The 24,481-nt window shown below is 40.4% G+C and overlaps 2 protein-coding genes across 2 annotated transcripts in view; both read right to left on the bottom strand.

Annotated features, from left to right (window-relative positions):
- The window catches only part of DNAH9 (dynein axonemal heavy chain 9), a 224,218-nt gene extending 218,624 nt beyond the window's left edge, over window positions 1-5,594 (bottom strand). The window contains exons 1-2 of the mRNA XM_063292577.1: window positions 5,076-5,594; window positions 55-251 (exon numbers count right to left, since the gene is read on the bottom strand). Of these exons, the coding sequence (XP_063148647.1) occupies window positions 55-251; window positions 5,076-5,474 (596 nt within the window). The 5' untranslated portion in view covers window positions 5,475-5,594. The remainder of the gene's footprint in view (window positions 1-54; window positions 252-5,075) is intronic.
- A 1,770-nt stretch (window positions 5,595-7,364) lies between these two features.
- Window positions 7,365-24,481, bottom strand: part of ELAC2 (elaC ribonuclease Z 2) — a 36,112-nt gene continuing 18,995 nt past the window's right edge. Inside the window, exons 8-24 of the mRNA XM_063292576.1 lie at window positions 24,346-24,404; window positions 23,582-23,640; window positions 23,416-23,488; window positions 22,799-22,911; window positions 22,071-22,169; window positions 20,999-21,137; window positions 20,801-20,886; window positions 19,138-19,256; window positions 17,605-17,701; window positions 16,130-16,268; window positions 15,236-15,274; window positions 14,059-14,168; window positions 12,412-12,511; window positions 12,215-12,335; window positions 12,028-12,106; window positions 11,173-11,317; window positions 7,365-8,186 (exon numbers count right to left, since the gene is read on the bottom strand). Of these exons, the coding sequence (XP_063148646.1) occupies window positions 7,950-8,186; window positions 11,173-11,317; window positions 12,028-12,106; window positions 12,215-12,335; window positions 12,412-12,511; window positions 14,059-14,168; window positions 15,236-15,274; window positions 16,130-16,268; window positions 17,605-17,701; window positions 19,138-19,256; window positions 20,801-20,886; window positions 20,999-21,137; window positions 22,071-22,169; window positions 22,799-22,911; window positions 23,416-23,488; window positions 23,582-23,640; window positions 24,346-24,404 (1,814 nt within the window). The 3' untranslated portion in view covers window positions 7,365-7,949. The remainder of the gene's footprint in view (window positions 8,187-11,172; window positions 11,318-12,027; window positions 12,107-12,214; window positions 12,336-12,411; window positions 12,512-14,058; window positions 14,169-15,235; window positions 15,275-16,129; window positions 16,269-17,604; window positions 17,702-19,137; window positions 19,257-20,800; window positions 20,887-20,998; window positions 21,138-22,070; window positions 22,170-22,798; window positions 22,912-23,415; window positions 23,489-23,581; window positions 23,641-24,345; window positions 24,405-24,481) is intronic.

The raw sequence follows: 24,481 nt of genomic DNA, 5'->3' as shown, positions 1-24,481 counted from the left end.
TGCAGTATCTTGAAAACGACCACTTAAGTCAATAATTAAAATATTACAACTTACTTTTTCTCATTGTCAGAGTCGATGGATCTGTCCCTCTCAGGCTCAACAGGAAGAGACAACAAAGTTTTTCCTCTAATTTGGCCAACCATCACAAAAAAGCTCCTTTTCAGAGAGCAGATGTGATTAATTATATCTTGGGACACTACATTGGGCCAGTTGTGATGGTTTCTCTGATTCACCAAGAGAGGCACCATTACCTGGAAGCATTCAGATACACTTGGTTATGAAACTGATATAGGAGAAACAAGAGAAAATACAGTGTAAAAGCTTCTGGCTTCCTGATTTTCATATGATCCAGACTACATCTAGCAGGACGACCAAATAACCATTTTATAGTCTTGAGAAATTTCCGCACTAACCCTCCCCAAATGTCTACTCAGGATAGACATATGGAAATACCTAGAAGCATAATCCCTATGAAACATTGCACAAATAAGGCATTCATCTATTAGACCCAAGAGACTAGATATTCCTCTTCGGCCATCATGGCTGAAAAGTACGGGAATTCAAACCAAATATATCTGGAGACCCTCAAGACGTGGAAAGATTAATTTAAAGTAAAAGGTTCCAGATAGTTATTGTTTATAACCTAACAATACAAATAAGACTACTGTGAGAAGCAGGTGGTGTATATTTCTTGCAAAAATACCCCAAAATATACTGCCAATATGTAAGAAGCACTTTTAATTACTTTATTAAATTGGTTATAAACCATCTACGCACATAAGGACTCTGGGCATTATACAGTAGTTGAATGTACAATTTTAAAAAACACAATTTAAAAATTAATAACATAAACCTTTCAAGGGTAAAGGACCCTCAACAGGCTCTCCCTAAATCTCCAAACTTGGACAGGCAGATTCTTTTTTGGCAAGCTTGATATAACCCATACTGTGCCATTAAAAGGCTTTTTAAATTATTTATTTATTTATTTATTTGTCAAATTTATAGGGCCGCCCATCTCACAAACAAGTGACTCTGGGCGGCATACAACACAGCTAAAAACAATAAATATACATACAACAATTGTTATTGTTATTGTTATTTAAAAACTTTAAAACTATAAAAAAGCACAGGCTAAAAGAGAAGGGGAATACTGGGAGTTGAAGTCTATACATCTTAAATTTCCCAAGATTGAGAAACACTGGTCTACAGCAATGAAAGAATAAATCATCAAACCAAGCAGAACGACGCTATAGGGCTATGAAGCACTTTGGAGTGAGTGAGGGTAGCAGTTGGTCAGCAGCTCATTAAAACAGATGTGTCTCTTCCTGGGATCATATAGCTGCCTGCCCTCTGCAGCTACAGTGCAATCCTCAGAAAAGAAGGGTTTCATTTCACAGGCACTACTGTATATGTGTGAGCTGTGCACATTCCAAACCATCTTTCTCACTCCAAATCCAAAGAGCTGCAGAGCTGTGCTATACAAATACCGAGGCTTAAGAATGATCATGCAGCCCAAGGAAGCTAAAACACGCTGACAGTGACCTGTGTGCCACAAGAACTCCTGCAGCTCTTTCTGGATACTTGCAAGGTGAAAGGTCCCCTGTGCAAGCACCGAGTCATGTCTGACCCTTTGGGGGGACGCCACTTTCGCGACGTCTTCTTGGCAGACTATAGAGCGGGGTGGTTTGCCATTGCCTTCCCCAGTCGTCACCTTCCCCAGCAAGCTGGGTACGCATTTGACCGTCCTCGGAAGGATGGAAGGCTGAGTCGACCTGAGCCGGCTACCCGAGAGAGAATCCAGCTCCCGCTGGGATTGAACTCAGGTTGTGGGGAGAGTTTTCGGTTGCAATACTGCCGCCTACCACTTTGAGCCACACGAGGCTCTTATACTTAGTTGTCTAAGGCTCTGGATACTTAGTTGTCCACAATTCTCTTCTTTTGCAATTTCTGCTTGACTACAAACTGAAAACAAGTAACGAAGCTGAGATCCTCTTTAAATGTGGCAAATTTCTCAAGTAAAAAGCACCGCAGATAGAAAAGCATCCTGTACAATCATTTCATATTAGCTGTACAGTGTAAGGGAGTAAAGTACATCAGTGTGCTTGTATGGATGACCCTTAGCCTTGTCCTCTGCTTTTGTAACCAATCCATGTAGTCCATCTGAGATGAAATCAATTAGTGGTAAAAGAACATTCAATAAGTTCCTCACATATATATTTTATTGAGCAGAGCAACTGATAAATAACCATATCATGTGAGTGCACATTCTTGGTTCTGTCTTTCGATGTATTCCAAGCCAAATTGTGATGCATGCACTCCTTAGGCTAAGACATCAAATGTTAACAGTAAACCTTGAAAAGGCTCCCAACACAGTAGCATTTACTGTTAAAATATTAGATACATAGTAGCTATTATAGGGGGCCTAATAAAGTTAATTTGTCATTAGAAAATGAAATGGGGAGACAGTGAAACACATTGTCACCTTGCATTAAGGCAGATTAATCATTCATTTAAAGGAAAGTACACATTACATCCATCACAGAGATCCCCATCAGGATAACTTCTTTCTTTCACAAATAATCAGCATGGATTGGATCAGTGGCTTGGATTAACCATCTCTGCTGTGCTCTAAGCTTAATGGCTACAAGCTTCCTATTTGAGGGGGTGGGGATCAAACTCCAACTGGAGCAACCTAAAGCTCAAATCAGGCTCCCTCCCTGATCGTTTGTTAAAAAGAAAATTTACAACAACATATAGTGACCAATGCCCACAGCAATGTCCAAAAGAGGAGTGGGATGTAAAAAAATAAGATTGCAGCTATGATCACGCAATTGAAGCCCTGCTCCTTTTATACATGCATTGACAGATGTAAAGAAAGATCAATGTTTCAATTGCCCTGTTGTGGCCATCATCTTGGCTTTCTTGACACATACACACACATACACATAGAATGCCCCTAGATATCCACTCTTGACTATTTTGACCTGCAGTGCTCCATAGGGTCAGACAGAGACCTTTCCAATCAGCAGAGATTGTCTGACTCAGAGATGGGCACCTGCTGATCTGAGTTAGCAGCCTCATTTCAAAACTCCTTTATGAATCCTCTATGAAGGATAATCTGTCTCTTTTCTGGCAGCTGGAAATGGGTTGCTTCACCCACTACGGGCATATCACACGGCCCCCAGCAGAACATACCTGTAGGAATTCAGCCCTTGACACAAAAAAGATTCTCCTCCCCTGACTTAACAGGCAATTCCAGGAACTGAATATAGCTCCTCCCAAGCAATGTGGATGGGTGCCTGGCCTTGCTCTGCATGTCCTTGTTTTGTGCTCTGAAGCTGTGCATTCTTGTTCATCAGCTACTGTTCGCAAAACAAATGAATCCCTATACCTCCCTCCCCTTCTCGCTCTGACACAAAACTGTAGTCAGTCACCATTTACAGCCAACCAGTTAATAAAATGCATTGATAATACCAATTTTTCTTATACTGTTAAGATACAGAAGCTCAAGTTCAAATGGTACTTATCATTAACATAAAAGAGTGGTTTTATATTGTTGTTCTTTTCCATACTGTACCTTAGCAGGTAAAACAGAATCTGAACTGTTTAGTAAGTCACCAAAGTTGATTGGAAAGCATACTTATGCTCTGCTGATATGGAACAGGGAACACGCATACTGAAGCTGGCACCAAGACAAATCCAGGCACTAAAAGATGCTCTAGGAAGCAAAATCAAGTCTTGTCTCTCCCAGCATATGAAAAGGTAATGTTGGAGATCTAATCAGGTTAGGACCAAAATCTTGATGTTGGCTATAATTAGTCATGTTACACACGTTACACATCCCCAAGTTGTCAAATTCAGACTTCTTCCATACAGGATAAAATTAAGCATGTATATTGTTGTTGTCTTCAACAAATGTCTAAATGTAGACAGATCGGGTTTTAGCTACATGATGCCAGGTTTATCATTCTAATTAAAATGTTAATCAATTTTCAAAGATTTGCTCTATGGCATGGTATAGATGTTTGTGTGTGTGATTATGACGATCCTGGGTATAGTTACCTGACAATAACATCCACTAACCTCAGCAGTAGTGTTTATTCTTTACAAATAGGCTGGATTTGTAGAACACATGGTACATTAGCAAAATGATCTTTCAGTCAGTAGAAATACAACTCTCCTTTTGATTTTAATTAGAAATGCAAACTTGCCATTTAAATGGCAATTAAGTAAAAATCCCATCAAATTCAAATCTGCCTGCTTATTTGCTTCTATGCTAATCTGTCACAAACACTGAGTAAAATTTAAAGCCTCATAATTACTTCATCTATCTCCCAAAACCTGGAAGTCTATCAATTATTCTGTTTCTGAGGAAGATGTCAATAAAAAGACCCTCCAGGATTCTGTTCCCATCATGCATTGCCCCTTCAGTACACCACCGCTAAAAGGTGGTAGAAAAAGTATCAGCCTCAGAGTATGAAGCCTTTTTTAACTGCATCAGTGAACTTCAGCAGCCTAATCTCCAGAAACTGACAACCCAGTCTCTTACTATTTGGACATAAAAAAACAAATGAAAACTACTGAATAAACCTAACATAGAATTACAGTGCTTACAAGCATAAACCTAACATTGTAAAAAAAAAAAAAAAAAAAGCAACACAAAATGGAAGAACTGGGGAAAACACAGATAATTGCAATCCCATCCGCTTGCCCTGCACATTTTGTCTCATTGCCCCCTTTACTTCTGTTCTTGCCTTCCCCACCTTACCCCACCACCTGCCAAATACTAAGTATGGACAGAAGGCTGTCCAACTTATAAACAAGTTATTGGGGGTTTAAGGAGCCGCATGACAAAGATGCTTTCAAAGAAGCGGTGGGAGTTAAGCAAGGTGAGTCTGCCCGCCCACCTGTCATGCAACTGTTCGTGAATCTCTACCAGGAAAAAAAAGGCGAGACGTTTTCTGTATTTGGACAATCTGGGGCCCGTTCGGATTTTTGCAGCCCAGACCTGGTAGCTGAACCAAAACGCATCTTCAAAAGCTGGCAAGACGCTCAGAGCCAACCGAGCTGCCTACCTCTTCCACGAGAGTGGCGAGGTGGTCGAGGGTGGCTACCGACAGGTCTCCACATAGCAGTTGCCCAGGGGCGGGAGGGGAGCGCAGGGGCCCAGATGTGAGGCGCAGCAGGAAGACCCCTTTCGAAGAGCGACCAGCGGTCGGCATCAAAGCGAGGCCCTCGGCTAGCGCCAACTGCCCCGCCGCGCCCTGCGTGACAAACAGCAGCCGCCCGGCTGGATCGGCATCGAGGAAGGCGCGCAGCAGCCGCCACGCTTCGGGGGACCCCAGGCAATGCGCCCAGCGCTCCGGCTCCACTCGCAAGCTCCGCGCCACCCGCTCCCCCAGCAGCCGAGCGCAGGGATTCGATTCTGGGGCGCTCTCCCGGTCCGGTTCCTGCTCCTCCTCTGCGCCCCCCATGCCCGCCGGAGCTTCCTTCCGCCAGTGTTTGGGGCGACGCCGCTGTTGCTTGGGCGACGAGGACGCTCCTGAGCGAGAGTGGGAGGGACTGCTGCAAAAGTGAGCTCTGACAGGCTGCCACCTTTCCTTGCGGAAAAGCAGCCCGAGAAACTGTAGCTCAGGGCGTGCGGATTCCCCGCCCTTTCCCCAACATAGGCAGAAATGGCCGAAAACAGTCAGGAACTTCCCGGAGAGCCCGGCTAACACAATTTGTTGCTTTTTGCTTAGTGCTTGGGTTGTACAAAATAATTCATGGTGGCTTATCAACTATAAATTAACGGCACAGCACCCTGCTTGAAGGAAACTGGGAGTCTTTCAGTAACTTATGGCTAAACAAATCAGTTTAGAACATGTGAACCAGACTAGGTTCATAACAATCGATCAATCAATGCCTGCCTGCGTTGACTCCCGGTGACTGCCCGGACTAGTCCCCGTGGTTTACCATTGCCCGCTTCTTAGAATGACTGGCCCATGGCCACACAGCTGTGTGTGTCTAAAGCTGGACTAGAACTGTCTCCCGATTTCTAGCCTGGTGCCTTTACCACCACAGTACACCGAACTAGCACCTGGGTTTGCACAATACAATAAGCTAAAACTAAAGAAACACAAACCAAACCGTTTTGTGCTGCCTAGGAAGGAAGTTGGTGAACAGATTCTGCTTCAATTCACTTTCAGCAGCAAGGATTTGTTTTGCAGCATGCACGTAGTGCACTAGAAAGCATTCAGGACTCGGCAAGGGGGTAGCATTAATCCAAAAAGGAAGTCCAATGGCACAGCACTCACACCTTCACTGGAAGAGGGAGAGGAGAACAGCAGCTAAATAATTTGAAGCAATATCTTAGTCACATTATTATTAAGTGAACTAGAATGAAGGAAAACTTATTTCGACAGCTTCAAAAGAAATGGGAATTTCTTTTAACCACTTTTTAAGGTTTTTCTACTAGTCTCTTAATACAGAGGAAGGACACTTTTCACTCTGCTCATTTTAATTTCCTTTACATTCACCTTAGGGACTATCCAAAGACTACATTAGGGCAGTGGTTTTCAAACTCTGCCACTTTTAAGATGTGTGGACTTCAGCTCCCAGAATTCCCATGCTGGCTGGAGAATTTTGGGTGGTGAAGGCCACACATCTTAAAAGTGGCTAAGTTTGAAAAACATTGCATTAGGCCAACAAACTACCCATGCCTTCCCTTGCAATTTACTATATAACTACTTCATTCTTTAAACTCTCCCTAATCCAATGTACACAGGGATTTCACACCTTCTACTGTATTTACATGAGAAGCATCGGCAAGGATGGCCCCGTCATTGGTTTCCTCCAATAATTTTACCATGGATTGCCCTCACTATGGATCTGGAGAAGCGACAACAAATGGTATCTAAATATTGAATCATGGCTGATGCTGGACTGGAGGGGAGGTGAGAGAGGAGACACAGCTTCAAGTTCATCCTTAGACGTGGAAAGTAAATGGTTGCCTTCGAGCTGTTTTCCAGCCCAGCTTATTCCTCCGAGGAAGGTGAGTACTGTGCATGCTTGAATTCTCAGAAGGAAAAGTGGGATATCAATTTAATGAATAATACTATCTGTAATTATGCCTGTTCCCTCTAAAGCCTTAATAAAGGGTGAGAAACATATAGCCACCCAGGTGTTTGTCGAACCATAACTCTAATCACTTTGCTCTGCTTTTGGTAGCTGATAGGGAAATTGAGTTTCTTTTTTTGTGGATAATACAATAGAAAAAAATATAGTTAGTTTGTACTTATTTAGGTGGTTAGTGTAACTGTATGAAACGTCTACCTTGTAGTAATATAGCTGAATACACTTTTGGACAATATGCACACAGTGTATATGTCTGTACATTCTATTTACTGGGTCCTTGAATTTAAAAATATGAGTACTTATAGCATTACGCTGCGAATAGCTTCATAGGAAGAATGCTGCAAAATTAATTTTAGATACGCATTGACAACTCCAGAAGTGTATATGGTCACAATACGAAAAGCTCTTTCAGTGTAAAGGACTTGTTTTTAAAAAATTAACCAATACTTTGAGAGTCAAATAGTAAGTTGCAGATCCCCACTTGTCTAAGTGACCATATTCCCACTTTGCCTAAATCATTTTAAAAAAAAAGAGGCAAGAGAAGGGAAAAATAAAATATTTCCAGCATACAGGGAAATGAGCCATCACACCAGACTGTCTCTCTGGATAATAAATTTATCCAGAGAAGCTGAGTAGTACATTTTGTTAGCTATGCTATTAACATGTCCAGCAGGAGCTCTGCTTGTAGAGGCAACACAGGCAATTGATCCAGAGCCAACAATCTGGTAAAGTTCAACGGGTTGATTCTTCCTAGAGTCTTCAGCGTCACACATATCAGATGTCATGCTTCAGTCACTCTCCCTGATAGAACAGCAGCTAATTTGCTGCTTTGCTTAATTGGTAGTTTTGAGTTTTTTATTTGGTGCTCCAACAGGATCCTCTGTGCAGTCCAATTTCATTTTGGCTGGTGGTTCGTTCCCCCTGGCAGTCTGGGAGGCCTTGAATGCCTCTTTCAAGAGGCGCAATTCTCGTCTCTCCCGGCGCTCCTCCATCTCCTCAATCTCATCTGCAAATAAGGCCTTCAGAGGTGGGATCAGTCTTGGAATGGCATCAAAATCCTCAAAACGAACCTGACAAAGAAGACCAACAGTATATAGCAAAAACTGTGCAGGATCTGCACGCATCCACAGCCTTTAAATTCATGTAAATGAAGGGTTACGTGAGTAGCATGCACTTAACGCTGGATTCTTTTCAGTTGTGTCAGCAAACAAAGTAAAACCTGCTGGGCTACTAAGAGCTTCTAGTGCCCAATCAATTTTTCAAGCTCACTTATATATTTAAAATGTTCTGATCTTTAAGAACAGCCATCTTAGGAGACTGAAAACAGAGTTCTTCAAGTCTAACATGCCAACACATCTGACTTCTTCTGTTGGAAAAGCTGCCTGGGAACAGAACCTTAATTGGCCAGCAAGGTCATCAGCCCCAGCCCCCACCAGACTGATGTCATACCTACAAAAATGGCTACTTATTTCCTATCTTTTGTTTGTTCATTTGAGGCTCCCATCACTTTTTTAATCCCACAACTGGAAAGGAGGTGGTGTGAGCTTTAATTCTTCTTAAACTTTAGAAATTTCTTTATCAAGAGAAGACAAGAAGCCTGTGTGGCAAATATACCTGTATTGCTCAAGAGAACCTGGGGGGTGGGGGGGAAGGGGAACCATATGTAGCTATGACCTCAAAGCATGATCTGTGACTTTCTCCAGAGTAGCAGCAAGCAAAAAATCCCAAGAGACTGAAACACAGAACCAAACCCACCTTGATATTGTAGCTTTGAAGACTTCAGATTATAGGTTACTTTACAAACAGTTATAGCATGAAGAGATAAAATCAGCTAAAATAAAACTAAAAATAAGTATGTTTTTAAAAATGAAGGAAGACTAAACATATATCATTAAGTTACCACAGGCAAGTTAGTTTTACAAGTGATAGAAGCATTGTTGAGGAGTAGGCAGAGTATGGGCAGAGACCTGTATTAGAAAAAGAGGCAGGACAGGTATACAGAAGCTCAGCTGAAGAAACAGCAACTTTGGAGTTTTTCATCTTAGATCAATGATTTAGGAAAATGACAATACCCAGGGTTTATCAAAATTTGAATCTTCCTATACAATATACTCCCCCAATCCCAAATGTGCATATGTATCATTCCTTCCTTTGAAGGGCTTGAACATAGGCCAAAATTATGGGTGTCCAAAGAGACTCTCAAGTAAACATCCTAAAGAATGGTGATCTGGAAGCTTACTGAAAAAAACAATACCACAGATTAAATTATCTGCTCAATCACTACCACCCCTACATAAACTAATAAAAAAAAACTTTTCTGGTACACTCAGAAGAATTATTAATGGCTTTTTTGTGAGAAAACTACAAAGTTTACCAATTCAGGAAGGATTGCTAAGCCTCCAGAAAGTGAAAATGCACTTAAGCTATATCTATAGGAGGTAAAAAAGCTGAAATATGAAGAAGGAAAACTAGGCCCAGATATTAGCCCTACTTGTAGAACATTATTTAAGATTATTATATCTACCCTTGTGCCCACATTTCTCAAGGAGATGATAAATTAGAAAGTTATTGATTGATTGATTGATTGATTGATTGATTATTCAAATTGATTACCGCCCATCTCCCCCAAAAGAGGGGCTCTGGGCAGTTTACAATAAAATCAGGCTCCAAATATAAACATTAAAATCTCATAAAAACAACGACATCACAATTATTATAAAATACAATAAATAAATATAAAATCCAAGAAGGTATAAAATCCAAGCTGGTTACAATACTCCAGCACCTATTTCCTCCTGATTCACACTTTCAGTGCATAACTGAACAGAGAATTAAGAAAATCTTCAAGCAGAAAGTCAACACTTTCTGATTTGGAAAAAGAATGCTCAAATATTTATCATTCCTTCCCACCTTTCAATCCCTGGCAATTCAAGGTAGTTATTCTCAACTCCCACTTTCTTCTGGGGAAACACTGAAAAACTTTGGAACTAAGCTACACAATGGAGAGATGAACATATGTTCTGAAGAGGAACTGAGCAACTTGGACCAGTGGCTCCCTATCAGACCTGATAATCCAATTGGATGATGATAAGATACTACTTTCTCCTCACCAGATTAAGCCCAGCCCGGTAGAATTCCAATCTACTGTGTTTATACCTCTTAAAAGTGGAACTGGGACTAAGCTATTGTCATGCGCTGCCTACCTCTGAATAATTCTCAGACACTGGTTCTGTGGAACAGGCTCTGATTTATTCACAGTGTAGGTACAGTATAGGAAAAAAGCTGAGAGTGACAGGAGCGCGCCGGTGCGGGGTTTAAATACCCCGCGCCGGTCAGCGCCCCCTCACTCGCGGTTACGTCACCCCCCTTTGTCCAACCCGTTGTCCTGCCGGTAGGTGAGGGGTTGCGAGGCCCCGCTGGCGTTCCGGGATCGCCCATCATCGGTTTCTCTATTCCTCCGGTGATTGCTGTCAGCTGGGCGATCTCCGTTGCGTTAGCGCTAACAGCTTGGGTGTGCCTCGCGATCCGTTTAGCCATTGTTTCTTGTCCTTCAGTCTTTGTGAGTTGATGGCTACTTATCTTGAGCCCCTTCCCCTGTTTCCTTGCTATTGTCATGTGTGCCATTGCGCTGATGTCTTCAGCTCAACGGCACTCATGACAGCTATTCCAAATCAGACTCGTTGTGGAAGTAGAATCACTGCCTTGTGAGCGGGAAAATAATGAAAGAAAGTGTCTCCAAATAACACTGTTTGGGCTGCTTCAAAGGAAGGAATAGAATGCACAGAAGAGTAAATAAGCTTGGACTCAAGAAGCGACTACAGTCCAAGCAAGAAAGGAGTGCTGACAAAAACAACGAAAGCTACACATAGTATTATAAGGTGTTAGTTGTGTATCCACTTCTGTAAGACAGAGTCATCCACTGTGATGATAGCTTGAGACATTGGGGCAGAGATCCCCAAGATAATTTTACTGTGTGACTAGAAAATATACTCGGTATCCAAGAGAAGCACATGGAAATGTGGAGCTCTCTTAGCTTAAGCTACATTTTTAACTGACCTGCATGTGATCAAATGCAATTCCAACCTTCTCACTGAAATCCTCGCTGAAAAGAGGAATTTTAGCATAGCGTTGACTGAAGTGATTGAGCATAATGAATTTTGCTTTCATTCTCATCCCAACTTCAACAGCCTGTGAAGTAGTGCTACAGAGAGGAAACAAAAAGAAAACACAAGGCTTCCACGGTATGAAATGAAGAATACTTCCCACAACCCTTCATACCAAACTATGTTAGAAGAAATGGAAAAGCAAATCAGAAGACTACAGGAACAAAATAAAAGCATTTACAGAATATTTCAGCTGCTATTCCTTGTAAAAAAATTAGCAAAGGGGCCTGCTTCAAAATGCCAGGCGATATATTTGGCCTGCAGAAACTCAGGTCACCTGTCTCACCCCTACCAGAGTCCTGGTCTGAAAATTCTTGCAATTTTAAATTGCTCTGTCGCGCTTTGTATTTTTCTTCTTGGAAAACCAAAAAATCTTTTAAATATTGAAAAAGGCCACGTCTATTCCCTATACATAATTCTTTGTTTCGTGTCAGAAAGCTGTATTTCTTAGCACATTAATATAACGGGGGAAGACGTTTTCAAAATAAAGAAAATAACCATACAACACAAAAAGGGTTTTGCAAAAATCAAGTCTAACTTAGACTTCACTACAAGGTAAACTATGCAAACACCCAAAGCAGTTAATATTTGCTCCAATCTTACATAATTATTCAAGGAACATAAATTTTATATATAGAGATGCTTCCTATTACTGTTTAGATTTAAAAAAACCTTTTTAAAAATCTCCTTTATGCCACTCTTACATGAAAAAAAATGGTAATGTCATCCCTTGCTAGAAGTTCTTTACCTGTGTGTTTTCTCTATAGCTTCCTCTTCCATTCCATCCTCCAGTGTTGCTTCATGAATCAACAAAGAAGCATCTTTTCCTGTGAAAACCATATTTGTGACATCTTAAGAACTGCATAAGAAGATTTTCAAGCACATGGTTTGACACAAAGTATACCCAGTAATATAGAAGTAAAAGCATAGTTTACCCATGTCAACTAAAGCAGCACATGGCATAGTGTCACCAGAATAGACTACTTTCCAGCCAGATTTATGGACCATGGAACAAGCAAAGGCGTTCTTACAGTGCCGGACTTCGCATGTCTGAAACTAAATGTCATAGCACGTTAACCACTTGAGATCTGTGTGCTTTTTCCTATCCCAGTCTCTCCCACACCGTTTTTACCTCTCTGAAGCCACATTTCTCCATAAGTGATTCAATATACACCTTTGCACTGGGTTTAAACACTTCAGAGTTTTCTTTTAAAAACTGGGCAGGAATCATACTGAAAGGGGAAAAAAAGAGACCCACAGTTATAGTAAAAGCATGTATGGTTTTGTTTTGTGAAAGAGTTAAAAACAAGAACTTTTAATAGCAGGAGAGCTACCTGGTATCAAGGGGGAAAGCATTCTCTTCGTAAGTACACACCATTATGACATTTGTTTTTCCTTTCAAATTCCTACATGTTACTAGCTATCAAATATAGTGTTATTTTCTGCTCACATCAACCAATTTCATTAGAAGAACCTAATGGCTCATCCCATTATCTGCTTGTCCACATACTCCATGAATTTTATAAAGAAGAAAATTAATCACAAGTCTCAACATGAGTGTAAAATTGCTCTAAACTGGCAGTGCTGAATATTTTTATTTTAAAGATTAACATATAATAGCTACCCATAATAAACATTTGGCAGAATTGTTACCAAGGTTCTAATAAATATTTTGTTACCCAGAACATTAATCTGATCTAGATGACCAATTATTTAAAGAATATGAGATGAGGTAGAACCCTGCATATGTTCAAAAATAATCACCAAGCTGAATCAAATCTATGTGAAATGTATCTATATCTCCTCTTCTAAACAAGTTAGAGACCCAACAGAGTAATTAGGTACTTTTCCTAGAAGTTTACAAGATGCTAAATTACTATATTAGATGAATTTATTCACCCTCATCTCTAACTTCTTCAAACTCGTAACTAAACTGAGTACCAAGGTGCTAATACAATTACTGTCAGATTAGAACTAAGGATACACAGAGGTTCAAATCACCACTCTGACATGAAACTCGCTGGCTGTTTCCACAAGTGGGTCAACTTGGCCCTGTGAACTTATTCCCATGGGGCTAGATTCAGCCCAAAGCAGAATCAGTCTAATCTAAACTAATTCAATCCAGTTATATCCTGGGAACATGGAATCTATTCAACTGCCCCATTTTTGCACAGCTATCTCCAAGAAAAAAAGCTCAAGAGACAGAACAGCTGAAAAAAGCAAGCCTTTTCCATTATAGAATTCATTGCCAAGGCCTGATAACACAAAATACACTTCTTAAAAACAGGCTGCAGCACATTTTAAATCATATCTACTGCTGCTTGCTAGGCCAATGGGTGAGGAGCTAGTGCTGTTATGAAATCATGCAGTATTCTCCTGACACAAGGGTTCATCAGACAGTGGCACTTCCTGGAGAAAGTGAGTTCCAAAATCACTAGTACGGAGATCTAATTGAGTTAATGACCAACTGGATTAAGTGTGTTGTGGGAACAGTGCCACTGAATGTTCTTGGATTAGAAACTCTCTCTCATGCACACTGCTCTGAGTTCCTCTGATGAAGGGTGGAATATAAACTGATACAAAAAGGACAAGGTCTGCATATGGTGAGTAATGCTCATAGCTATAATTACTGGGGATATAGCAAGGTATGGGAAGTAAAGTCTCAAGTGACCCATCTTGGTGTGTCATTTTAGAGTCAACAGTAACTTATTGTAAGGGAATATTACTCTAACATATTGCTATAAATATACTTCAGTATCTCACATAAGTATCTACTTACTTGATGTGCCCCAGGATCTCTTGACAGTGATCATGGTATTGATTCAGCCATGTCATAAGTATTGTGGGTGCAACCATTAACAATGGGTTGGGAGACTCACCCCGGGATACCTGAATGAAGAAAAATAAATAAATCAGGAGAAATTTTGCAAGAATCAGTAAACCATGAGGTCACATTAGAAAACAAGGCAACAACTAATCCCTGTATAGTTTTCTGATACTTAGTTATTCTTAATAAAGGAGGTCCTTTCCCAATGCCTGGAGGCCATGGGGGTCTGAATGGGGGAGAACAGGCTTCGGCTCAACCCTGACAAGACTGACATCTTTAGCCCTGGCAAGACTGATATCTTTAAGTCTGTTTGGGGGTGCACTTCCCTAGTCAGAGCTGGTGCATAATTTCGGGGTCTTCCTGGACTCACAGCCCCTGCTTAAAGAGCAAGTGTCAGCTGTGGCTAAGGGAGCCTTTGTACAAGTTCATCTTGTGTACCAGTGGCACCCATTCATGAACCAGAGACCTTGCTTATGACTTAGTGACCTCCTGTTTGGATTACTGTAACACACTCTGCATGGGGCTGCCCTTGAAGAGCGTTCAGAAGCTGCAACTAGTCCAGAACACAGTGGCATGAGCAGTTTTGGGCATCTCTCGATACACTCCTAACATCACTGCTCTGTGAGCTGGCTTCCAGATCCAATTCAAGGTACTGGTTGCCACCTCTAAAACCCTACATGGCACAGGACCAGGTTATTTGCAGGACCACCTGTCCCCCCCATTTCTGTGTCCCCCGCTGTTCCTGCTCATCCCACCAGTTCTAACAGGGAGGGCATACTTTGGGTCCCTCCATCAAACAGTGCCATTTTGTGGGACCTCAAGTCATGCCTTCTCTGTGGCTGTGCCTGCTCTCTGGAAAAAGCATCCCCTCAGAGATCGATATAGCTCCAATCCTGTTAGCCTTTCATAATGCTCTGAAGACCTGGCTGTTCCCCCAGGCATTTGGGCCTGGCAGTTAGGTGACCTCTGCTGAGGATATGGCTTTTGTTTTGTGGGTTACTGTTTAACTGGGGCATCATGGGTTATGATTATGATTAATAGTTTTAATCTTTGTATGTCACCCAGAGTCACTGCTGTGAGATAGGAAGCTTTATAAATCGTATGAATAAATAAATTAATAAATACTTACAAGTGCACGATGTCTCTGCAACAAGATATTTAACAAGCCCTAGAAGAAAGTTGGTAAATTGTGAATAGGTGACAGCTTATTCCTTATACACTCCTCTTTAAATGTTTCTTCTTAAAGTGAGGTGATTGTAGAAAGGCAAAAAACAACCTCTATAAGATGCCCTCTCTCTCAGTATGTTGAAGACAACACAGTTTTACTTAAAGCTAAAAAGCAAAGCATTATCAGTGGGGTTTGAAATACTGTTCATACTAATGTGGCTGGTTGTTTAATCAGTCAATAATTAAAGTCATTTCAAAGTTGTTTGCAACTGAGAAAAATCAGCTACATAAATGGATTGTCTACAACACAGAAAAACATAGAAGCAAGGAGGGTATACAATAAAATAAAGACCCACTGATTATATTTAATTTCCAGGTAGTCCTCACTGAACAACCACTTGTTCAGCGACTGTTTGAAGTTACAATGGTGCTGAATGAGGAGGGCTTACGACATGTCACCATAGTTGCGGCTGTTGCGGCATCCCCACAGTTACACGATTGTGATTTGGGCACTTGGCAACGGGCTTGCAATTACGATGTTGCAGCATCCTGCAGTCATGTGACCACCATCTGCAACTTTCACTGCCAGCTTCCAATAAGTACAGTCAATGGGGAAGCCAGCAGGAGGTTGTGAATGATGATCACATGACCACAGGACACTGAGACCAAGTGGGATTCACCTAACGACAGCAACTGGGACTGCTGCAACTGCTGTGGTAAGTCAGCACAGTTACATGATGTCATGCTTTACGACCATGTCACTTAACAATGGAGTTGCCAGTCACAATTACCATCATTAAGCAAGGACTATGGGTAACAAGAGTAAAATAAAGTGCAATTATTATACACTACTCACTGTATGATGATCAGCATGTATATGAGAAATGAATACTGCTGCAATGTTGCACAATATTTTGTCAATTTCATCTCCATAGTGGCGGCAAAGCTGGCCAAAGGTTCCTTCACCACAATCCAGAAGCACAGACTGAGTAGGACTAGCAAAAGAGAATGTATACATTATCATCAATAGATGAGACTGCATTTACAGAAGCCGTGATCCTGACATGCTACACCTTCCCTCACAAAACAGGTAGTCCTTGACTTACAATCATTTGTTCAATAATCATTCAGAGTTACAACGGTGCTGAACGAAGGGGCTTAAGAAGTTACAGCTGTTGCAGCGCCCCCGTGGTCACGTGATTGCGATCTGGGCGCTTGGCAAACCATTCACACTTATGACCAGTTGCCAAGCACCCCAGGGTCACATGATTGCCACTTGCAACCTTCCCTGCTGGCTTCCCCAGAAAGTCAATGGGAAACTGGCAGGAAATGTCCCAAGTCACTGGGATAAGTCTCCCCCACCCACGCACCCTCCCCAGCCCCTCTGTGCTCATGCCACACTGTCCATTCGTGCACCCCTGCGCACCCTTTCTGACCCATGCAGTGCCTCTCACACACCCTTTCGGGACTCCCACGCACCCCCACCATGCAGCAGCCACTTACCTGACTGCCTGAAACTTTCAACCTCCTGCTGGCTTCCCCACTTCGACGGTGGGAAGCTGGCAGGAAGTTGCCTGATCTAAAAAGCATGGGTTTCAGTTAACAATGGCAACTGGGACTGCAAGGATTGCCATTGCTAAGCAATGCAGTCACGCTTTACAATGGCATCACTTAGTAATGGAAATTCCAGCCCCAATTGTCATCAAAACTGCCCAGAGTCCCTCCGATAGGAGGATATGGGCAGGGATAAATTTGATTAAATTAAATAAATAAATAATTCAAGGACTACCTGTATTTCATGCAAGAGAGCTTAAGGTAGTAGTTCTGCTGTCTTCCCACCATCTAAATGTGGTTAATGCAAATATACTGTATATTTAAAAAATCCTAGTTTGCATTTATTTTGTAGAACTGTATCCTAGGATCTGGTATCCTAACTGTAGAAATATATCCTAGGACAATCTAGGCTCATCCCTGACTTTAATATGCAAAGCTCTACTTACTACTGTGTGCTTTGCTTATTTGCCTTTAGTTTTAGCTTTCAGACGTATGATTAAAATAACAAGCTTTTCAATTCAATACAGAAATCAGGATATAGCATTTTAAGTTAAAGAAGACAACAGATAGCATGAGATATACTGGTGAGATCAAGACAGAAACATTAGAAAGGATTCTTTCCTACATCAATTTCCAGTTGAAAGTGACTGAAGTCAGAATCAATACTGAAGGCAAATGTTTTCTGCTGGAGAAGTTACAAATTAGGTACTACACTTTTATCCATTCATGTCTCCTGGTGAGCAACCGCCTACCAATTTCCTCAAAAGTGTAACATACCTAATATTTACCAGGGTAGAGCTAACATTCCTTATTTTCATTGGTACTGCAGAGCCAGTTCCTAAGAACACAACTTCTGGGTAGCAATCTTGTTTTTCTAGAAAGTGAGAAAAAGGCAGTTAATTGTATGCAAACCAAAGACAGGACTGTTACTTAAAAACAAACTCTTTGTGCAGAGTAGGAAGCCCATAATATTAGCAAATTTGATCACATTTGCCACAGCCAACCTATAAATAAGCAGCTCTGAATGATATAAGAAACTACATTTTTTACTAATGTGTTTTCTACCAACCCTTTTGCTATATAATCCATTTATTTAAATGATTTACATGGTCATTCCTCAGAGCAGCTAATAATTACAACAGTAACAATCAACCCCCAAAATTAAAATTAAAATAATCACACAATAGTAACATTAATACAGTGCAGCCAAAGTCTTCAAAATAAACTTATTATCTTACAATTACACAACCATCCTGCTGGTCTCATCTAACATCTCAGCCCAATGTCTCAAATCTATTTGGCACAAAACTTGGCAACTGAAGATTCAGCAGTAAAAAAAAATCCTACCATTCATACTCTTCCATCTTTGGTTGGGTGGATGGATTTATTTACTTACTGGGAGACTGCACTATGAAAACGCAAGGTGTGAAAAGCGAGTGGACAGAAATATCAGAAATATTAGTAAGGTTCATTTGCTTGTATCTTAAGCCAAAAGGCATTCTAGTGAAACTGAGCCAAGCTATATTCTAAAGATATTCCTTTTTGTTTGTTCTTTGCTTCAGCTGGAAAACAAAACACATCACTCAAAAAGAATGGTCACAATTAACATCTTCAGAGTGTCAAAAGGGCTGGACTTCTAAAAAACTTTTTTTTTCTCAGCTTGAAGATAGTAACCTGCATGGAAAGATGGGCCAAGGAACCTGCATGGAAAGATGGGCCAAAGGTAGGGGGTTCTCATTCTTTAGTTTTATTACCAAGCTCAGAACACTATACATTACATCTCAAAAAATGGTCTAGCACAGTGTTTCTCAACTTTGGCAACTTGAAGATGTGGGGACTTCAACTCCCAGAGTTCTCCAGCCAGCTGGCTGGGGAACTCTGGGAGTTGAAGTCCATACATCTTCAAGTTGCCAAAGTTGAGAAACACTGGTCTAGCATATAGGTTGCATCCTCTACCCTTGGCTGTTTTCTAAGCAGTGGTCCTTCACAAGCACCAGAACAATTAGGCAACTATAACAAAAAACCAAGTAACCTTTGGGCTGCTGGAACACAGCACTCTCTATTTCAGAAGACAGCTTCCTCACAAATAACTCAAGGGATGTCAACTTTTACAAATGATTAGAGAAGCAGGAGCCTTCAAAATTGACCACCACTTTTTCAACTGTTGACTTTTAGAGATTAACAAACTCTCTTATTTGTAAAGTTTGTATCTATTACATGAACTCCTCAAACTTAGATCAGAACGTGCATGCTTTTCCAGACAGCTGTTTGACTGGCCCTGCTGGCACATCCTACAAATAGCTTATTGACCTGATGATGCTGGTTTCACTGACAAGCTCTCTTGGCACTTCTGCACAGAATCCTGGAAGTCAGGGAGTTGCAAGGCTTCAGCTACATATTCAGCACGGTTATACCTAAAAACAGCATCCCTGAAAGAACACGAGACAATGAGAGGCAGTTAACAAGTATTTTATTTTCTAAGAGCAAGGGCTCTATTATTATTGTCAACTATTCCAATACTTTCGTCACAAAGAAAAACCTGCCAACCCTTGAGAAACATTCACTCAGGAGTGGGCAACCTACAGACTGCAAGAAGTACCTGTATCCATTTTCTTGCCATTCCAGAAGCCCCCTGATCACCCCACTGAAAGTCATGGTGGAATTTTGTTTATGTGCAGCTTGCTAAAACGTGCAGCATTTCTTTGAAATTTACTTAAAATATGAAATCTCAAATTCCAGAAGGGAGAGAAACTCCACATTTTGGCTCCCCCGCTTCCTAGGTCATCACTGACCAAATATCCCTGAAGCTTTCCTCATTTATTTATTGACTTTCTTTATTTTATTGTATGTATGTATGTATGTATTTATTTATAGCATTTACGTGGCTACCCAATTCAAATAATAGGATCTCTGAACAAGGGCCACAGTTCCCAGCTACCAAAAAAAAAAAAATTCCCTGCCCCTAATTTATTCAAGATGCTGTTAACAGTGAACAACTATTTGAAATGAAATAATTTGTTTTTAAATTATCTGCTCACTTGCTCATACTTCCAAGCTCTCTGTAGCTTTCTAGACTCAGAAACCACTATTCCCCACTCCCACTACAAAGCAACCTAGCATCTAAGTTAACAAATACTACTGAGAGCAGAAATTATGCTTGGTGACTTCCATGTAAACCTAGTCCATGGTTTTTCTCTTCTCTTTCTATCACTTATAATATCAGACAAGCAGCATTACAACATGATTATCAATATCTGATTCTTCTTTCTGACGGAGAAGCAAGAAAGAGGACTTTTAAGCAATCTGGCCAAATTTTCTGCAATCGTTTTTTATGTGATAAATTTCTGAGCATATTTTCTTTTGTATCATATATTAATAATAGTAATGATTTATTAAACTTGTATGCCACCCAACTAACTCTGAGTGGATATGTTTCTAATGTACAACAAGCATTTGCCACTCATATAATGTTAAGATAAATTTGATACATGCATTTTTGCACCATTATATCATTACAAATGACATAACAGTGACCAAAACACCCCTTTCCAACTGCAAAACACTTTATATTGAACATGAAATGCCCTGGGCTGAGCATAAAATGGACTGTTTCGAGCATTCTGGAAGTGTTTCAGACCGTTCTGCTCCATTTTCCATTTAAAGCACCTCCAAAATCCTCAAAGCAGCCCATTTCACACTAAAACCATTTTATCTTATTTAATAAAGCACAATTTAAAACAAGTACTACTCTAGCATATCCTCCAAGGATGTGAGGCAGAAAATGGAGATTAAAATATATTGCTGTTTTGCCAAAATATATTTCATTTTTTGAAATATTTAAATAATATCCAATTGATGAGGAAAGGGATAGAAAGACAAAAAGCTGCAGAAATTCTATGCTCAGTGTCCAGGAGGCAGGTCTTTGGACAAGACTGAACTCATAGTGTGAAGGCAAACTGAAGTGGCTACCAACTTCTGCCATTCCCTTTTGGGTCTCAGCTGGTATTTGAGGAGGCATTCTCCTTGTGTCACAGGCACACTGAACACAGCCTCTTCTTCCTGATGGGTAGACAGAAAAACATAAAAGCATGCTGCCAAACTGGACAAGACAGAGTATGCACCCTTCTAGCAGTTACATAAATAACATTTACTACTATCATTATGTTTTTACCTTGCTTGGCTGGTTTTTAAGCAATGGAAAGATCTTCGGATGTATGTAATTGAGCTGACTCTGAATTCTGTAGCTGTGCAGATGATGTATTGACTTGCAATTTTCGTTGAGTATCAAGTGTTGAGTATTTTCACCAAAGCTAGTGGGGCAAGAAAAATCAGTCATATTTTAAAACTTGATGTTCTAAATAGGGTAGGAAATTTCCTGCTGAATCAGAATTGCATTCTAGATTGGGTTCCACCATTATTGTCTGTACAAGCAAACTACAAGCTATTTACAGTGTTAATGCCTGGGCTCCTCCTTTCTGTGCCTCCAGGTGCTTCTCATGATAGCTTTAGTACAATCAGAGGTCAGGTATGTGTAAAGGCAATCTGGCTGTGATGTCTGTCACCCCATTAATGGTCAAAGATTTACATCACTTGCACCCCTCTGCTAGAATCTCTCATGTGCCTTTTTCATCCACACCTATATATACAAAGCAATATGCCTATCACTCATAACATGAAGACTGGATTTCCTTGCCTCGTACGTCCATCTCCCAGACAAGGAAGTTCTTAAAAATAGAACGCAAGGTGTTTATCAACCACATCAATAGAACAGTCTTAGTAAAAAAGAGCAACTGAGAAACAGCATGAAATGTTCTCATCTCAGAGGCACCCGGAAGCTTTTATCATAGCTAATTCACTGGATTTCCAATCACAGAGTTGTGTGTGAAGTACATTAAAACAGAGAAACCCAAATGCTCAAGTATTGCCATGACAGTGAAAAAGTCAGAAGCTCCCTATTTTATAGACTTAGATTCTCAAGGCAACTTAACTCTTTCAGGACTCATTCCATATTTGTAATATTGTCCTACTTTATAGGTTAATTATTAACACAAATGCACGGGAAGCATTTCAAAAATTGTCTAAGTGCCAAGCATTAAACAATGCTAACTATTATCCTTCTAACAGTAAATAATTGCCCAGCATGAGCTAAACGCCAGCATTATGTCAATGTCTCTAACCCAATCCCATTTATTCTAGATAATCTGAGCAGCAATTGGATGCTATGGATAGTGTTAGACACAAACCTTTCTAACCACTGCTTATACCGATTATCCTGCAGAACAGAGTCTGGAGTGATATGAACAACTAAAGCCACAGAATGCTCCTGCTTCTCTTCTTGATACCTGCAACAAAACATCTGATATAAAAGCAGAAATGCTCAGGATGATGACAGATTATGTTTCTAAGATATACTGTAAGCACAGGATAGTTACTATCCTGTATCCATGGGATCCTTTTTCATCCATCAGCTAAGGCCTGGTTATATAGATTCCACTGACAGGCGACCAGAATTCTGCGAGTGACTGCAGCCTTATGTCCCATCATGCCAGTATAAATTTGATAGAGGAGAGTTTATCATTGGAATTACAGATCAAGAATTCAATGCTGGCTTTAAAATAATGATACTATGATCAAACATAACTAGTTTTGTGGCTGCAAAAGTACAAGCTCATATTTGTACCATGAGCATGTCTGCACTAACTTTTTAAATACTCTCTTGGGTCTCATACTATTTGTACACCTACTAAAGGAACCAATCCTATAGGTTCCCTGCAATATCTAAAATTTTCTTGCTTACTAATACTTTGACACATCTTATTGACCTAGTGTAAATGGGTTGTTGACATAGACTAGTGAGCATAAAAACAGACTCATATTCCAAAAGACATGGCAAATAATAAAGGCATGGCAAAAGAGCCCCTATCCAGTGATTCCTTAATATGAAGGCAGCTGAGCTTTTCCTTAATCATACCTTAGTAGTGTACTGTTTTTACAGACTGCATCTATAAAACCTTCATGAGGGCACTCCAATATGATGAACACAATACTTGGCTCTGCAGGCGTACAAAGTTCTTCAGCCAAGATCTGTAATCAGACACACAGGTCAACACACACCACCAATACACGTTTTATTAAAATCTATCACAGTCCACATTTCAATAGGGAGAGGAACATTACTGGGAAACACCTCCCATATTGTCCAATGGAAGGCTGCCTATCAAGAGGCAGGGGTCACAGGGCGGGAAGGATTTTTTTCCTAACTGTTCCACCAGTTTATATGAGCTCTTGAGCTCAGAAAGCTGGTCACTTCAACCCACAATGATGAGCAGGTCCAACTTAAAGTTTCCCTTTGAATAAGTAAGGAATTTCATGTGCTTTTTCAGATTATACAAACAAATCAATAGTGGTCTCAATCCATTTAAATATTCCCATTGACTGAAACAAAGGCCAAACAAGCATCTTAGGTTGTACTCTCTCTGCCCAAAACAATAAACTAAAAAACTAAACCATGGTTACATGAAATTAGCAAGGATGCCCAGCTAATTTCACATGAAATTCTAAATGAAAGGACCATTCAGAAAGTTCTACCTCTCTCCCTTCAAACATGATATTCTCTCCATTCTTCACAGCTGTTATTATAGGTGCAATTGCTGCATTGCCTCTAAAAAGAAAAAGAAAAAAGAAAGTAAGTTACCCAGTCTCTGAAGACTGATGGCATTCCACATATAAACATCCACTGGAACCCCATACTTACATAGGCAAGCCAAGTTCCTTTGCTTTTAAAACTAAGAAGCTCCCTTTCTTTGGATGGACCTACAGATAAATAAAGGTCATTTCATCACCTATTCCTAGCAGTGTGTTCATCATCTCAACGGTAAAGTACAAGTTGACATTACATCATAAAATTCATCTATTTACAACCCAACACTAATATCAGAAATACTAAGAAAGAACCAAAAGGTACATTTGGCTTGTTGTCAAATGAAAAGAGATGAAATATCTTATTAAGAATGCAGAATACACTTGGAGAACTAAGCAATGTGCACATAAAAATAATAAATCATCCCAAGAAGAAGTCAGTCTAAGATCAACAAAGGCTGCAATTCTAAATGCACATATTGGGGAGAAGTCCCACTGAACACTGAATTTCACTTCAAAACAGATAAATGCAAATATATGCAATGGGCACATTTTAACATCCACCACTTCTAAACCATTCTCTGGTAATGGTAGTTCAACAATCTATATGAGAAACATCCAAGCACAGGCAACCCAAATGCACTGAAATCCTAAACATGCCTACTTAGGAGGATTGGAATCTTAGCATTTCCTTCACCCAGAAAAGCTGGGTGAAGGTACTCTAGTAAGCAAAACATCTGGATCATATTTCACACGAATTGTTCCCCAGCTCAGAACTATCACAGCCATGACATGAAGTCAGGCTATGTCATTCTGTATACTACAACAGGATTCCCCAATTGCGATTAGGGTACCCTCAAACTGGAGAAAAGCTCTTACCTTACAAATATATGCAACAACAAGAGATGGGTCCCTTTCAAGTATCTGCCTCCTGCTGCCTTAAAAAGAAAACCCACGACAGACAGATAAGCCTATATATCAAAATCAAAATGTGTATAAAATTTAAAAGGTCCAT

Source organism: Candoia aspera, chromosome 2 (genome assembly GCF_035149785.1).
Source record: "Candoia aspera isolate rCanAsp1 chromosome 2, rCanAsp1.hap2, whole genome shotgun sequence".
Classification (NCBI taxonomy): Eukaryota; Metazoa; Chordata; class Lepidosauria; order Squamata; family Boidae; genus Candoia; species Candoia aspera.
This window is presented reverse-complemented; position numbering and strand designations above follow the sequence as displayed.